At 51.7% G+C, this 14,954-nt stretch overlaps 8 protein-coding genes across 8 annotated transcripts; 5 read left to right on the top strand and 3 right to left on the bottom strand.

Moving 5' to 3' along the window:
- Positions 1-114: 114 nt before the first annotated feature.
- AUEXF2481DRAFT_28916 (uncharacterized protein) lies at positions 115-1,662 on the top strand (the record flags this gene model as incomplete). The annotated part of the gene is made up of 4 exons (XM_013489062.1): positions 115-149; positions 211-293; positions 352-557; positions 607-1,662. 4 exons carry the CDS (start codon positions 115-117, stop codon positions 1,660-1,662), a joined length of 1,380 nt encoding a protein of 459 aa, XP_013344516.1.
- A 705-nt stretch (positions 1,663-2,367) lies between these two features.
- AUEXF2481DRAFT_4457 (uncharacterized protein) lies at positions 2,368-3,062 on the bottom strand (the record flags this gene model as incomplete). The annotated part of the gene is made up of 2 exons (XM_013489001.1): positions 2,368-2,691; positions 2,745-3,062. The coding sequence occupies 2 exons, from the start codon at positions 3,060-3,062 to the stop codon at positions 2,368-2,370; spliced, it is 642 nt and encodes a 213-aa protein (XP_013344455.1).
- A 154-nt stretch (positions 3,063-3,216) lies between these two features.
- Positions 3,217-5,184, top strand: AUEXF2481DRAFT_39306 (uncharacterized protein). The gene is made up of 4 exons (XM_013489151.1): positions 3,217-3,797; positions 3,858-3,945; positions 4,002-4,379; positions 4,447-5,184. Exons 1-4 carry the CDS (start codon positions 3,372-3,374, stop codon positions 4,869-4,871), a joined length of 1,317 nt encoding a protein of 438 aa, XP_013344605.1. The 5' UTR covers positions 3,217-3,371; the 3' UTR covers positions 4,872-5,184.
- Positions 5,185-5,782: 598 nt separating this feature from the next.
- Positions 5,783-7,123, bottom strand: AUEXF2481DRAFT_668233 (uncharacterized protein). Its single transcript, XM_013489304.1, has 3 exons — positions 6,644-7,123; positions 6,498-6,586; positions 5,783-6,442 (listed from the first exon to the last, which is right to left on the bottom strand). Exons 1-3 carry the CDS (start codon positions 6,705-6,707, stop codon positions 6,095-6,097), a joined length of 501 nt encoding a protein of 166 aa, XP_013344758.1. The 5' UTR covers positions 6,708-7,123; the 3' UTR covers positions 5,783-6,094.
- A 329-nt stretch (positions 7,124-7,452) lies between these two features.
- AUEXF2481DRAFT_79320 (glycosyltransferase family 22 protein) lies at positions 7,453-9,589 on the top strand. Its single transcript, XM_013489222.1, has 4 exons — positions 7,453-7,573; positions 7,629-8,011; positions 8,061-8,188; positions 8,245-9,589. The coding sequence occupies exons 1-4, from the start codon at positions 7,465-7,467 to the stop codon at positions 9,137-9,139; spliced, it is 1,515 nt and encodes a 504-aa protein (XP_013344676.1). The 5' UTR covers positions 7,453-7,464; the 3' UTR covers positions 9,140-9,589.
- A 73-nt stretch (positions 9,590-9,662) lies between these two features.
- AUEXF2481DRAFT_4453 (uncharacterized protein) lies at positions 9,663-10,353 on the top strand (the record flags this gene model as incomplete). The annotated part of the gene is made up of 3 exons (XM_013489000.1): positions 9,663-9,692; positions 9,786-10,154; positions 10,219-10,353. 3 exons carry the CDS (start codon positions 9,663-9,665, stop codon positions 10,351-10,353), a joined length of 534 nt encoding a protein of 177 aa, XP_013344454.1.
- Positions 10,354-10,829: 476 nt separating this feature from the next.
- Positions 10,830-12,744, bottom strand: AUEXF2481DRAFT_64824 (uncharacterized protein; the record flags this gene model as incomplete). The annotated part of the gene is made up of 2 exons (XM_013489196.1): positions 10,830-10,956; positions 11,012-12,744. 2 exons carry the CDS (start codon positions 12,742-12,744, stop codon positions 10,830-10,832), a joined length of 1,860 nt encoding a protein of 619 aa, XP_013344650.1.
- A 745-nt stretch (positions 12,745-13,489) lies between these two features.
- AUEXF2481DRAFT_4451 (uncharacterized protein) lies at positions 13,490-14,929 on the top strand (the record flags this gene model as incomplete). Its single annotated transcript, XM_013488999.1, has 1 exon — positions 13,490-14,929. The coding sequence occupies one exon, from the start codon at positions 13,490-13,492 to the stop codon at positions 14,927-14,929; it is 1,440 nt and encodes a 479-aa protein (XP_013344453.1).
- Between the last annotated feature and the right edge of the window lie 25 nt (positions 14,930-14,954).

The raw sequence follows: 14,954 nt of genomic DNA, 5'->3' as shown, positions 1-14,954 counted from the left end.
CTCACTTTTTGACCGTCACTAACCGCTGCACTCAATCATCACGCAGCCTGCGTTTCCAAACTTTCTTATCTTTTAACATACCCATCAATTGACACATCCAAGTTACAACTCAACATGGATGCTATGCTACCTTCCTTCGGAAGCTCCAAGTAAGGCGCTCCAAGTGCCCCTGCTCTCAACCAGAGTGGACACATACTGACTGATCATTAGGAAGGCTCTCCTTCTTGGAGCCGGTTTCGTCACACGTCCTACTGCTGAAATCCTGAGCAATGCCGACATCTCGGTTACTGTTGGTACCTAGACGTCTCGTCCATTACGAAGGCTGCAACAGCATCCTAACCATCGTCACAGCCTGCCGCACCCTTGAGTCGGCCAAGAAGCTCTGCGAGGGCCTCAAGAACTGCAGCCCCATCTCTCTCGATGTCAACGACTCGGCCGCCCTCGAGCACGAAGTTGGCAAAGTCGGCGTTGTCATCAGCTTGATCCCTTACACCTACCACGCTACTGTCATCAAGGCCGCCATCAACCAGAAGAAGCACGTCGTCACCACTTCATATGTGAGCTTGTCTGACCTCCACATACATCTAGCTGTTTCTGACTGTCTAGGTCTCTCCTGCCATGCTCGAACTCGACGCCGCCGCAAAGGAGGCTGGCATCACCGTCATGAACGAGATCGGTCTTGACCCCGGAATCGACCACCTGTACGCCGTCAAGACCATTGACGAGGTCCACAAGGCTGGTGGTAAGATCACCAGCTTCCTCAGCTACTGTGGTGGTCTGCCCGCCCCAGAGTGCAGTGATAACCCTCTTGGCTACAAGTTCTCATGGTCCAGCCGTGGTGTCTTGCTCGCTCTCCGCAACCAAGCCAAGTACTTCCAGGACGACAAGATCGTCGAAGTCGCTGGCCCCGAGCTTATGGCTACCGCTAAGCCATACTTCATCTATCCTGGTTACGCTTTCGTCGCATACCCCAACCGTGACTCAACTCCTTACAGAGAGCGCTACGCCATCCCCGAGGCCGAGACCATCATCCGTGGTACTCTGCGTTACCAGGGTTTCCCTGAGTTCATCAAGACGCTTGTCGACATGGGCTTCCTCGATGATGCCGAGAAGGAGTTCTTCAAGCCCCTCGACAGCGCCCCCACCCTCACCTGGAAGGAGGCCACCGCTCAGCTCTTGGGAAGCAAGAGCTCCAGCCAGGAGGACCTCATCTGGGCCATCAGCTCAAAGACTAGCTTCGCTGACAACGACCAGAAGGATCGCATCATCAACGGTCTTAAGTGGATCGGACTCTTCTCTGACGAGAAGATTGAGCCCCGCGGTAACCCTCTCGACACCCTCTGCGCCACTCTCGAGAAGAAGATGCAGTACGAGGAGGGCGAGCGCGATCTCGTCATGCTCCAGCACCGCTTCGGCATCACCCACGCCAACGGTGCCAAGGAGGTTCGCACCTCCACCCTGGTCGAGTACGGTGACCCCAAGGGTTACAGCGCCATGGCCAAGCTTGTCGGTGTCCCTTGTGCTGTCGCCGTTCTCCAGGTTCTCGAGGGCAAGATTACCCAGAAGGGTGTTCTTGCTCCCATGAGCCCCGAGATCGTCGAGCCTCTCAGACTCGAGCTCAAGGAGAAGTACGGCATCGAGATGAAGGAGAAGACTTTGTAAACGTCGGACGAAACAGTCACCCATATACAACCGATATGACATGACGGCGAAGCCTCTGTCAACGTTGGACGGAAGAGCCACGTAGATACGGAGGAGCTGCTTCTTGGTCGATTCGCAGTCTCGGCAGAGACTACTTAGAAAGATGCGAACTCACGAAAGATGAAACTGCTCCGTACAACAGATATGAAAATGAAACGATGTATTATGACAAACTCTAGTCAAACCACACCTCCACCTACCTCTGCTTGCCTTCCACCACTGCTCCGTGTGCCCTTTCAAAAATCGTATGAGGGATGAGTTGTAAACATATTCGAAGCGTGAATGTGGATACTTGCTATGTGTGGATTACATAGCGCCCGTCAGCCCGTGTGATGTTACTCGAGGCTCAAACTTCTCAAACGCGAGGAGCATCACGGGATCTTCTTGGTCTCGAGTCCCTGTGATGGCCCTGAGAAACAAATTCAGGCCTCTGGACTAGCTGCCTGGTCTTGCCCCGGTTTTAAGCGTAGGCTTCTCGAGCAATTCCAGCTGACTGCTCTTGTGCATATGTAGAGGGCGAGAAGCGCCCTTGCTGCATCGATATCACAGCAGCTTACTTGGTAGTCCTTTGAGCAACGAAGCAGCTTCCTTGATCAGGCAAGATCGTCTGAGACATAACCTGAGTTGTGAGGACAAAGACAGCAGAAAAGCGTTTGCAGACATGGCTCAATCCCACTCGTCGTCGTCATAGTCTTCGGTGACATGTGCTGAGCGTACAGCGCCAGATCTCATGGCATGTTCATCCTCGTCGACCATCTTGCTTCTGAGCAAGACATTTGCGTTTAGCAGACGGGCCTCGAGCTCTTGCAGGGTGAAGGAGTCGGGCTTGTAACCGATACCCTCGAAGCCAACAATTCTGTCGCTGCTGACACCGTCGATAAAGGAGAGGACACAGGGCAGGACTTGGATTTTGAGCTTCACGACCAGGAAAGGGGCGTTTTCGACGTTGATGCTGAGGAAACGGGTGTCGAAGTGCTTAGGCGCTAATGCCTGGGATGAGTGTCAGTTGAGTGTTGTGATTATGTAGTAGGATACATGCATACAGCAAGCCTTTCGTCCATGATTCTGCAGCGATTAAAGTCTGGCTTCATGAAGTGGACGACACACAGCTTTGAAGAAGTGGTAATGTCCATGAGCTGTCTCTCTTCCTTGATTTCGGTATAGGAGCCATAGTCCGAGTTCCGCTGTGCTTTTGCGCGGGCAAGTTCGCCGTGCAGTTGCTGCAATCGCTGTTCACGGAAAGCGGCCAAGGAGGACTCGTCTTCTTCCAGCTCGGCGATGAGGGCATCTTCGTCGTCAGAGTTGTCGTATTGGTTGCTGCGATCCAGCACGGCGGCCACACGAGGATCGACGGAAGCCATGGCGGAAAGTCTTTGTCAAGGTGGTGCTCAGGTCTGAGAGATGTTTTGTCGAGGCTCGGATCGCATACAATTATGATTAGCTGCAGGGCTAAGATTCATGGGTTGCGGCAGACAGATCCGAGGGTCAAAGTTTACGGGACTGCCTTGGCGTCTGATGCTCCAGGCTGGGGATCTGATTATTATGGTGGATGGAACATGGCACCTTTTGGATGGGGAACGGTCGTTCAAGATGACACGAGAAACAGCTACTGTTACGACATGCAGGTCTGAGATGGTTGAGGTTGGTGGCTTGTAGAGAAGAGCTGTGGGATGTGCAAGGAGTTTGGCAATACGGTAAATCTTATTTTTATTATAGCAGACAGGGGGAGCAAGGGTCAAGTTGAGCGTGAGCGCCCCAGAACGTTAGGACACGAGCACTTCTCCCACGATCGCCCTGCTTCTTTCTTCCAGTCTGTCTTCTTGTCCACACCACATCGTCTGTACCTCATTGCAACCATGTCCGACGACAAGAAGAACGAAGACTACACCATCGAGCTCGGCGAGCAAAAGTCCAATGGAGTCTTTGCTGCCGCTCCTCCAAGGATGCCTGCAGCTGCTCCCCAGGCCGCGCAACTGAACAGCCCTGTTATCGCCATTCTGTCCTACTGTGGTAGTTCGATTCTCATGACCACGACCAACAAATACGTTCTGAGCGGTCTCGACTTCAACCTCAACTTTTTCCTCCTCGCCGTCCAGGTAAGCCCAACCCGGAGCTCCACATGTGCTCTCGTCCAGCACTTCTAACACTATGAGCAGAGTGTTGTCTGTATCATTGCTATTCAGTCATGCAAATCCGCCGGCATCATCACCTACAGGGATTTCAACAGCGATGAAGCAAAGAAGTGTACGTTGACAAATCTGATTGCGACGCTACAGGGGGCTGACATTGTGCCATTTCAGGGTTCCCCATTTCTCTCCTCCTCATCGGCATGATTTACACGTCAACAAAGGCTCTGCAATACCTCTCCATCCCCGTCTACACCATTTTCAAGAACTTGACCATCATCCTGATCGCTTATGGTGAGGTGATCTGGTTCGGCGGCAATGTCACCGGACCCGCCCTCTTCTCTTTCAGTCTCATGGTCCTTTCCTCGGTCATTGCTGCATGGGCAGATATCCAGCATGCTCTCACCGCCCACTCCGGCTCGGCTGCCAGCGACAAGATCTCGACCCTCAACTCTGGCTACATCTGGATGGCCATGAACTGCTTCTGCAGTGCCGCATACGTCCTCGGCATGCGAAAGCGCATCAAGTTGACCAACTTCAAGGACTTTGACAGTGCGTTGTCCCTCCCTACTCTATTTGCGACAAGTGCGAAGAAAAGCTGACCTGAAACCCTTCACAGCCATGTACTACAACAACCTCCTCTCCATCCCCATCCTCCTCATCTGCTCCCTCTTCCTCGAGAACTGGTCGAGCGCAAACCTCGCCCTCAACTTCCCCGCCCCCCAGCGCAACTCCATCATCCTCGCCATGGTCTTCTCCGGTCTCTCCTCCGTCTTCATCTCCTACACTTCTGCCTGGTGCGTTCGTGTCACCTCATCCACTACCTACTCCATGGTCGGCGCCCTCAACAAGCTCCCCATCGCCATCTCCGGTCTCGTCTTCTTCGACGCTCCCGTCACTTTCGCCTCCGTCAGCGCCATCGGTGTCGGTTTCGTTTCTGGTATCGTGTACGCTCTTGCCAAGGTCTGGCAGGGCAAGGGAAACAAGCCTACTCTCCCCATCAGCGCAAGCAGCCAGAGCATGAAGGACAGCTTCAAGTCATAAAAAAGCGAAAAGATAGATTTTCTCGACAAGCCAAAGAACTCTCCATGCTCGAAGAGACTAGCAGCCAGAGACGTTGTGTGTCCCGAGCAAATAACAACAGAACGAGATGCGAAACAGATAGACACGGCTCGATGATGCAACATATGAAGGGGAAGACATGGCAAAAAGGGACACCTTTGCATACCCGGCGTTAAGAGGAGCTTTTTTTTAAGAAGAAAAAGGGAGGATGCTGTGGGCTAGTGTGTCTGTGTGTGTATGGATGAACCTCTTGTAGTAGAGGCAAGGATGTATTTTTTTTTGGAGAAACTCCTGTCATCTGCTTCTTCTTTTTTGTAAAGCCGCTTTTCCTCTTCTTTTTCAAAAATACATATACATTTCAAACTTCTTCCCAACTTGTTAAGCCATGACCTTGTGTTTTGTAAGCTAAGTTCTTGGTATTGGATTGAACAGGAGCAGTAGAGACTTTGTACACTCAGAACGAGAAACATTGACGTTGACGCGACCAGTCGTCTCTGAAGTTTAACACAGAGTTGAAACTCTTGCGACCTACCTCAATCCATGGCTAGAAACGATATCAAGATGAGAGACATCAGCCTTCATATGGGCATACCCAGTCACAAACTTTGTCAAACGTCAACAAAATCTTGAAGGAGTTGCCATGACCAGCAGCCAACATGCCGAGTGTGCTTGCGGCAGAAGGCATTGCTGAAGGCTATCCATCGCGGACGCGGAAGGAACAACGTGCCAGAAAGAGGAACAGTCATAGTATGCAAGAGTCAATTCACGAGAAGCCGAGTACAAAAATGTAGTGGACAAAAGGAAAGAAGCAGAGAAAAGACGCGATTGGAAGTAGAGGGATGTTTGGTAATTCGACGAGCTAACTTTGATTCGGAGTATAAAATTACGGCCATGTCATTGATTTACGCACTGCCCATATCATGTCTGGTAATAGTGACAAGCAGAGGAGTGTGAAAAGCAACTTCTCCACATCTCACTGTCGATTGCTCTTTTTGCTCTTTTCGTCATATGTCGCGCAAAGTTGTAAGATGAAGGAAAACTCCGATAAACGCCAGGCCATCGTGTCGACTCTCGATCAAAGAGTGACACATCATGCATTCCATAAGTGTGTTGAGCAAGGCGAAAGGATGTGTGGTTCGTGTTTCCGCAGTGGACCAAAGGTGTAGAAGGTCTCACGTGCGCAAAGGCAAGCGGTGAAGACAGACTTAGCGGTCCTCGGCCCACTCGTTCTCGCGGCGGATCTGCTCCTCCTCCTCGGGAGTGAAGTCGTTCTGGATGTTGAAGGTCTTGCGGATCTCCTCGGGAGACTTGCCCTTGATCATGTTGGCGACGGTCTTGCAGCCAACGTCAAGAAGGGCCTTGATGTCCATGTAGTTGGCGGCGAGGATGATCTCGAAGAGCATTTCCTGGTCAACCTGCATGAACTTCTGGTCCCACTCCTCGATGTCGGTGGTCTTCTTGCGGGTATCGGCGTCCTCGTCCTTCTCTGGTGGGGGGTCCTTCTTGTGGTGGTCGCACCATTCGAGAACCTTGCGGAGCACAGCTTCGGAGACCTGGAGAAAAGAGTCAGTGTCTGCAGGGTGTGGTGCGACAGTAGGGTTGACATACATTCATGATAGGAATGGGCTCCTCGCCGGGGGTTCCGAGATCTTCGATCATGTTCTTGATGAGCATCGAGCGCTCGGCGATGATGCGGTCTACGACACACGTGTTAGATGAATAGCTGGAGCAAGGTGTTGGAAGAGTGCGCATACCGGTCTGGATGTTGACGCCATCGGAGCTGACGAGGATGATCTTCTGTTCGTCGGTGGAAGCCATGTTGTGATGTGTGTAGTAGATGGTACAGCTGGGTGTGGTGGATGGATGGAGGCAAGCGTTGGTGTCGCTTGTCTGAGAGATGGGAGATGGGAAACAGTTGTTGCGGAGATGTGACAACAACTTTGGTGGGAGGGCTCGGATTAAGTAGAGGCAGAGATGAAGTGAGAGCGAGAGCCAAAGGCGGTTCGCGGGGTGTTGGTACAGTCGGTGGTCGCGCTTGGTGCCTGGAGGCACAGACCCTTGTCGCAGTTTGCACCTGCTTCACTGTGCTTCACTATGTGAATGACTCCTATTATTCGCGCTATTCTACTGTTTATTGCTCATTTTTCTGCCTAGCTTCTGCCTGATTCCCTTTACCTCGCTTTCACCCCCAGACAGTTGCTATTGCTCATGTGAGACTGCAGTCATGGTCAACCCCTCAAATGCATTGCCGCTTTGAGGGGAGCGACGTAACCGCTGGCCAAACTAATTGCTTCACCGGCATTGACTTTTGACCCCAACCACGTGTGTGAAAGACACTACAAACACAGAGATGTGAGACCAAGGTCCATCACCGCGCTTCATACATCTATCTCCCATGTATCTCTGCACCTTTCCACTGCCCATCATCACGTGACCGTGCACGACTCTGAAACCAAATTAGGGGCGGTCAGAAATGACCCAGCCCATGACACATCGGGCTCCCTAATGTCAAGCTATGTTGTCTTGTCCTGTAATCCGAATTCGCTTGCAGTAAGGATCTCGTAGGCCTCCGACTATGTGGAGACGAACATATCTCTTCCTGGTCGTCTTGCGACTCTACCTGGCTTTGTCCCCGAGCTATATCCACCCGGATGAGCACTTTCAGGGACCAGAAGTTATCGCAGGTGTGCTGCCCTTGCAAACATCGAATCCTTCACAGAAATACTCACCAGGTCTTAGGACGCGTCTTTGGATATGCCTCACACTTGACCTGGGAATTTACTTCTGACAGTCCGATTCGAAGTGTATTTCCCCTTTGGATTTTCTATGGTTTGCCCTTGACCTTGCTGAAATGGATTTGCGATGGATTCGGATACCAGACTATCTCTCCCGCCACTGTTTACTACACACTACGCGCTCTGATGTTCATCTTGAGCTTTGTGCTTGAAGACTGGGCCCTTGACGAGTTGATACATGTCCCACGAGAACGCCGTGTAGCCCAGATGCTGGTTGCTTCATCCTATGTTACCTGGACTTTCCAGAACCACACTTTCTCGAACTCTGTAGAGACATTGATCGTGCTGTGGTGTTTGGTATTGATCAACCGGATCAAGGAGGACAAGGTATGTAAAGCTTTACCTGCGACCAGAGGCCACGCTGACACTGATCCAGGCTCACACGCGAATACTACCATCTGCTCTGCTCGCCTTCCTCTGCGTGCTAGGCACTTTCAATCGTATCACCTTTCCACCTTTCGTCATGATACCCCTGTTGCAATTAATCCCGCACTTCCGCCATAGGTAAGTCACAATTGTTGACCAGGGGCTCTTTACTATGTCTCTAAATGATAAAACAGGCCCATCTCGCTCCTAGTCATGGTGTTGTCGGCAGCTGCAACACTGCTGTTTGCAGTTGTCACAGATACTGAATGGTTCCTCCAGAAGCCAGTGCACTTGTCGCAACTGCGTGAGACTGCCATTATTACACCACTCAATAACCTCATCTACAACATGGACAGCAGCAACCTTGCCAAACATGGTCTTCACCCGTACTACCAGCATGTGGTCGCGAACCTCCCTCAATTACTCGGTCCTGCACTTCCTTTGATATTCTTTGGTTGCCGCATGGGCATGCCGATGTACTCAGCAGGGTTCGGCATCTTTGCTCTATCATGTCTCAAGCATCAAGAAGCTCGTTTCTTGTTGCCGGCAGTACCACTAATTCTATCGAGCATCAGCGTACCCCGTCGTATGCGTGAAGTCTGGATCACAGTGTGGATCATCTTCAACGTCTGCTTAGGTCTGTTGATGGGCGTCTTCCATCAAGGGGGTGTTGTACCAGCACAGCTCTGGGTCGGCAAACAGGAAGGCATCCAACAAGCATTCTGGTGGAAAACATACAGTCCCCCAACCTACTTACTCGGTAACAACTACGAAGGTCTAGTTACCAGAGACCTGATGGGCATGCGTGGTGAGAGCCTTATGGAAGAGCTGAAGGCCAATGTGGATTGCAATGCCAGATCAACGACACTGTTGCTTGCACCACTCAGTGCCACATTCCTGGACACGTACATCACGGACAACAGCATAGCTTCAGAAGGCCCTAAGATTGTTCTCGAAGAAGTATGGCGTTACAAGGACCATCTCAATCTTGATGACATGGACTTTGGTGACGATGGAGTATGGCCAACATTGAAGCGCATGATTGGCAGAAGAGGTATCGGTGCTTGGAAGGTGAGAAGACAATGTTAATGGCCTGCAGTCGGGCTTCGAGAAAAGTCGATAATCGTGGTTGATGGACAAACAGAACCGTAAGGGTAATTAATGTCAATGCTGTTGTGTCAAGTCTTTCATGGGTTTCCACTTCAATCCGCAACGCAGTCTTTGCCTTTAGGTATCTCTTATGTTTAATGATCCTCCCGGTGTGCGAAATCCTGTCACACATGTAGCTGCCTCAAGGTACAATACTTTCTTACATTGAAGCGATATCATCGAAATGTTTCGTGTCAACGATTCCCTGCACCAGGCTTATCGATTCGAGAAATTACTGTTCTTATATACAGCATGTTAGTGACAGTATTCTGCACATGGGAAGGATGGTATAGTCGTTGGTATGGTGCATCCTCGAAGCTCCGCACGGCAGACCCGCGAAAATGACGTGCTTCGCTGACCACCCGCCGCCCATCGCATCTTCAAATTTCCAAACATCCCCGCCGCGATCGCTTTCTATTCACACATCACCAACCCATCCCACCACCACAACAACCTAGCAAACATGAAGGCATACTGGTACGACAACATCGAGGTAAGCGGCTCCTTCCATGCTCTCTCTCGCTCTCCCTCTCTCCCTCTCTCTCCCTCTCTCTAAACCCTCCAATCCTAACACCCAACCCCCCAGGGCGACCAACGTCTCCCCCACGACAGCGGACGTCCCGTAACCCCGACCGACCTCTCCAAACTCGGAATAATCTGCCACAACTACCCAGATCTCTCCTCCGTAAACGCCCTCGCCGCATCCAGAAACTACAAGAACCGCGACGAAGTCACAATCTCCCCCACCACATTGCCAAACTACGAGGAAAAAGTCAAAGTCTTCTTCCACGAGCATTTGCACGAGGATGAGGAGATTCGCTATATTTTGGATGGGGCTGGGTATTTTGATGTGAGGAGTGAGGGTGATGATTGGATTAGGTTGAGGTTGGAGAAGGGCGATTTGGCTATTATGCCTGCTGGGATCTATCATCGCTTTACTGTTGATGATAAGAATGTGAGTTGCCAGTGCAACAAGCGCGCGGTATGGTAAGAATGTATGCTGACTCAGAGATACACAGTACACCAAGGCCATGAGACTGTTCAAGGATGAGCCCAAGTGGACACCCCTGCAGCGTGGTGCAGAGACCGACGAGAACAACTTCAGAAAGGAATATCTGAAGGGTCGTCAAGAGGGTACTATCCTCTCTGCCTAACGCTACACACACACGCTCCGAACCTCTGACACGGACAAAAGAATAGTTTGAGTCAGCAATTGATTCCGACCTCATATCACGATATACACGATGGAAGAAGATGTACAAAGGCACAGAAGTCTGAACAAGTAGGCAAGCAGAAAGGGACTGTAAAGATAATTGAGGATTCAATAAAAACAAATAACGCCATCCATTGTCTTTCTAAAAACTAGATCCGCGCCTGTAAAAATGCCCGCTAGGAAGCCTCGACGGGATGTAGTAAAAACAATTCTATGCTTTTTCTCCCGGCTTTGGAAGAAAAGGGTCAAACGGACAGGATAATCCCATGCACTCTATTGTTGGCCGTCCGTGTCTTCCCCTTCAATCCCCTCATCGGTCGTTCCCCATTTCTTTGTGGCATCAAAACATTCGTGACGAGGTAAACCAACACCGGGTCGGGTATCTTTTCTTTTGATCGTAGAAAACTGTCATGTCCCTTAGACAGAGTTGCTGGCCAACATCTTCTTGCGCAAGTGGTTCTTGTACTCGCCGATGCTGCCCTCCCATCGTCTGACGGTCTTGTGCTCGCAGACCATGATGTCCTTGGCAATCTTGTCGAGAAGTCTGTATCATGTTAGTTGCGTGTTTCATCGTAAAGCGTAAAAAGGGTCAAACGTACCTGAAGTCGTGAGAAACAACGACAACACCACCGGAGAAGGCGTTGATGGCGTCGGCGAGCGAGTCGATGGTGGGGATATCGAGACCGTTGGTAGGCTCGTCCAACAAGATCATGTTGGGAGACTCAATGGCCAACAGGGCAAAGACGATTCTGCTCTTCTGTCCTTCGGAAAGGGTACCCATAAGGGCGGTCTGGGCCTCACCGGTGAGACCGTACTTGCCAAGCTGCTGTCTCCAGTATTGGAGATCCTGCGAGACGTGGGGGAACTTGTCACGGACGAAGTCGAGAGATGACTTGGTCAGGATGAGCTGCTCAGCAGAGTGCTGCGAGTAGACACCAAGCTTCAAGTGAGTGTGACGAGAGACAACACCACCGGTAGGTCTGAGCTTGCCGGTGAAGATGTTGAGGAGGGTCGACTTGCCGACACCGTTGGGTCCGACAAGAGCGGTACGGGAGTCCATGTCGACACCGAAGTCGAGGTTCTCGTAAAGAGTGTCCTCGGCGTTTCCAGAGTAGGAGAAAGAAACGTTGTCGAGCGACAGGACGGGTGGGGGGAGCTTCTCTACATCGGCGAAGCGGAAGGAGAAGACTCTGTCCTGGTGGACGGGCTGGATGAAGCCGTCGGCCTCCATCTTGTCGAGAATCTTCTGGCGCGACTTGGCCTGACGCACCAAGTTGGCGTAGGTACCGGCGGAAGCGATGAACTTCTTGATGTGCTTGATTTCGTCTTGCTGCTTCTCGTATGCCTTCTGCTGGTTGATCTCTTGCTCGGTTCTGGTCTTGGCGTATGAGTCGTAGTTACCTCCGTAGTAGAGGAGTTGCTTTTGACGCATGTCGATCATGGTTGTGCAGACACCGTTCAGGAAATCCATAGAGTGAGAGACGAGGATAAGGGTGCGGTCCCACTTCTTCATGTACTCCTCGAGCCACACACAGGCCTCGAGATCCAAATGGGCAGTGGGGTCGTCGAGCAACAGGAGAGAGGGCTTGACGAAGAGAGCCTTGGCCAAGGCGACACGCATACGCCAACCACCAGACATGTCTCTGGTCTTCTTGTGGATGGTCTTCTTGTTGAAACCGAGACCGGTGAGAATGAGGGAGGCACGAGTCTGGAAGGTGGAGGGGTCCATGCCGTCCATGCGCTCGTAGATCTCCTCCAGTCTGGGGTCCTCGGGACCGTTCTCCTCGAGGATGGTCTCGACGAGCTTCTCGATACGGGCGAGCTCCTCCTCGGCCTGTCTGACGACCCACTCAAGGGCACCGAGGTCGGTGAGGGGGGCACCCTCGTTCAGAAGGTAGATGTCGATGTGGTCGGGGAAGGGGAATTCGCGGGCGTTGATGGCCTTGAGCAGAGTCGACTTTCCGCAACCGTTCTCACCCAACAGACCGTAGCGGCGGCCGTAGTTGACTTCGATGGTGGTGTCGTTGAACAGGACCTTTCCGTGGAAGACGAGCGAGGCCGAGGTGATCTTGACGTCTCTGCTGGCCTCTTGCGATGCGAGGACACCGGTTGTGACTCTGTCCGAGATGCCGTCGTCGTCCTCCTGAAGCTCGAGCTTCTTGATTCTCTCCATGGTCTTGACGCCGTCAGCGTCGAGCTCTTGACCGTCGGCATCGAGCAGAGGGGTGCTGGTGCCCGACTTCTCGGCCTTCTTCTGGGCGAGAGTCTTCTTGGGGGCCTTGCCGGCATCGGCGCGCTTTGCGTCACGGGCGGCTTTGGATGCAGAAACCATGTTGGATGCTGCTAAGTATGATTTTCAAAAGAAGGGGTGGTGGATGGAGAGGAGGAGGAAAAAAGTCTGGTTGAAGCTGGGATTTTGGTGCCAAATTGGTGGGGGCGTCTCAGGATTCTACGTCAGCCAGTCGCTTCTTTGTTGATTTCTGACTCTTCTCGACCACCGAACAATATGTGTTGAATTATAGGCAAAGGTGATGATGCAGAAAATGAGAGAGAATCACTTTGTCTTTCAAACTATCCTTCTATTTGAACGCATCAAGCAGTGGCGGCTGCTACTTCTCTTGCAAAATCTTTTGCACTTTCAGCCATCATGATTGGCCGCTGACCGGGCTCAACAACAGACGCTCGCCGAGTCGCCGCTTCTCCAACTTCCAAGACTCGCTCTCTGCCCTGACCAGAGCCTCTTCGGACTTTGCTGCCTTGCTGCCCGACACGACTCTCTTGGCTCGCTCAAACTGCGACCAGTTGTGCAATACTCGAAATCAAGTAATAATCCATTTAGGCCTCTATCACGCCATCACTCTATGGTCCAAGCATTTTGCATTTGTGCACGTTGAAATTGCTTCATGCTTGCGCAGCCACCTCCCAGCCACTCCAGATACGTCAAGTCATGTAATAACTCCTAAAATAAAGTCTGCCACTCCACTCCAGTACTAGGCGTATATTGTAGGTCTTTGTATATCATCCTCGAACTTTGTCTTTGAACCTTTTCATTGCAGTTCACTTTGAAGTCAACCACAATGACTTTCCAGAATCGCACCCCCGAGTCACTCGTACAGAGGTCGGACTCGAAGAACCCGGCAACAACATGTCGAGGCATAACATCTGGTGGAAAGCCATGTAGAAGGTCACTTGCCTCCTCGCCTAAGTCATCACCTAAATCTTCACCTACTGCTGCTCGCCACTCTGCCTCAAGAGGTGTGGTCGCCGTTCTTGAAGACGACCAAGGAAATCTGGACGCGGCTGCATTTTACTGCTGGCAGCACAAGGATCAGGCCCACTCGTTTGCACAACAAAATTCGACTTCGCCGCATGCTGCGAATACGAAGCTGTTCCCCGTGCAGGAGCGAACTAGCATTGACAGCTTAGTCGCCAGGTTGGGAGTAGCATCTATCCAGGATCTGCCAAAACCCGGAAGAGATCCTCGCGAGGATAGGAGACGACCAGCGCAATACATACAGCAAAACTCAAAGCCAGATGTACGTCCTACGACTAAACCGGAGGCTTACCAGAGGCCAAAGCCAAGACGAGGTTTCTGGGCATCATTGTGCTGTGCAGGCATGGCAGACGACGACGAAGATGCCATACGTCCAAGCTATCACAGACCACAGCCGGAGACGACACAAGTGTCCAGCCCTCCGACACCAGCACATCCCCAGACAACTCAATCTCGCCCTACACCCTACAAGCAAAACAACACTCAATTTCTGCGATCAAACCCCCTCCCCCACTCGGCATCATCAACCGGTCTACCATCTCGAAAGCCCCTTTTGGATGTCCCTGCCACAGCACTTAACAAGCGCCGAGCAGCCTCGGCACCACCAAGCACAACAGACCTCCTTCCCTTCATCCCCGGCCACCTCCCACCCCAGACAACATCTCTCCTCCTAACCGAGCTCTCGAAACCAATCTCTCCCCACGACGAGGCAGGCTACATTTACATTTTCTGGCTCACAGAGACCGATTCCTCTACGCCTTCCAACGACACTGCTGCTTCGTTACTTTCAGCTCCAAAGCAATCAAGACATCCCAGTGATGTAATGAATGCATACTATTTTGCAAACCACAGCACCACCACCCGCACGATAAGACTGAAAATCGGACGAGCAAACAACGTCCACCGTCGTATGAATGAGTGGAACAGGCAATGCGGCTATAACCTCAGTCTTGTGCGCTTCTACCCCTACATCTCCTCTTCCTCTTCCCCATCACCCTCCCCTACACGTCCAACATCAGCAAAACGACACACTTCCGATCAACAGGTCCATAAAGTTCCTCACGCACACAGGGTTGAAAGACTGGTTCATTTGGAGCTAGGGGATAAGAGGATCAAAAGGGGTTGTGGGGCTTGTGGCAGGGAACACAAGGAATGGTTTGAGATTAAAGCTACGGCTGAGGGGGTCGCTGCTGTGGATGAGGTTGTGAGAAGGTGGGTCAGATGGGCGGAGGCTAATCCGTAGTTTGTTCTCCGCCATCTCAATTTAC

This window comes from Aureobasidium subglaciale, assembly GCF_000721755.1.
Source record: "Aureobasidium subglaciale EXF-2481 unplaced genomic scaffold scaffold_8, whole genome shotgun sequence".
NCBI lineage: Eukaryota > Fungi > Ascomycota > Dothideomycetes > Dothideales > Saccotheciaceae > Aureobasidium > Aureobasidium subglaciale.
The sequence above is the reverse complement of the archived record's forward strand: the minus strand, read 5'-3'. Positions and strand labels throughout refer to the sequence as shown.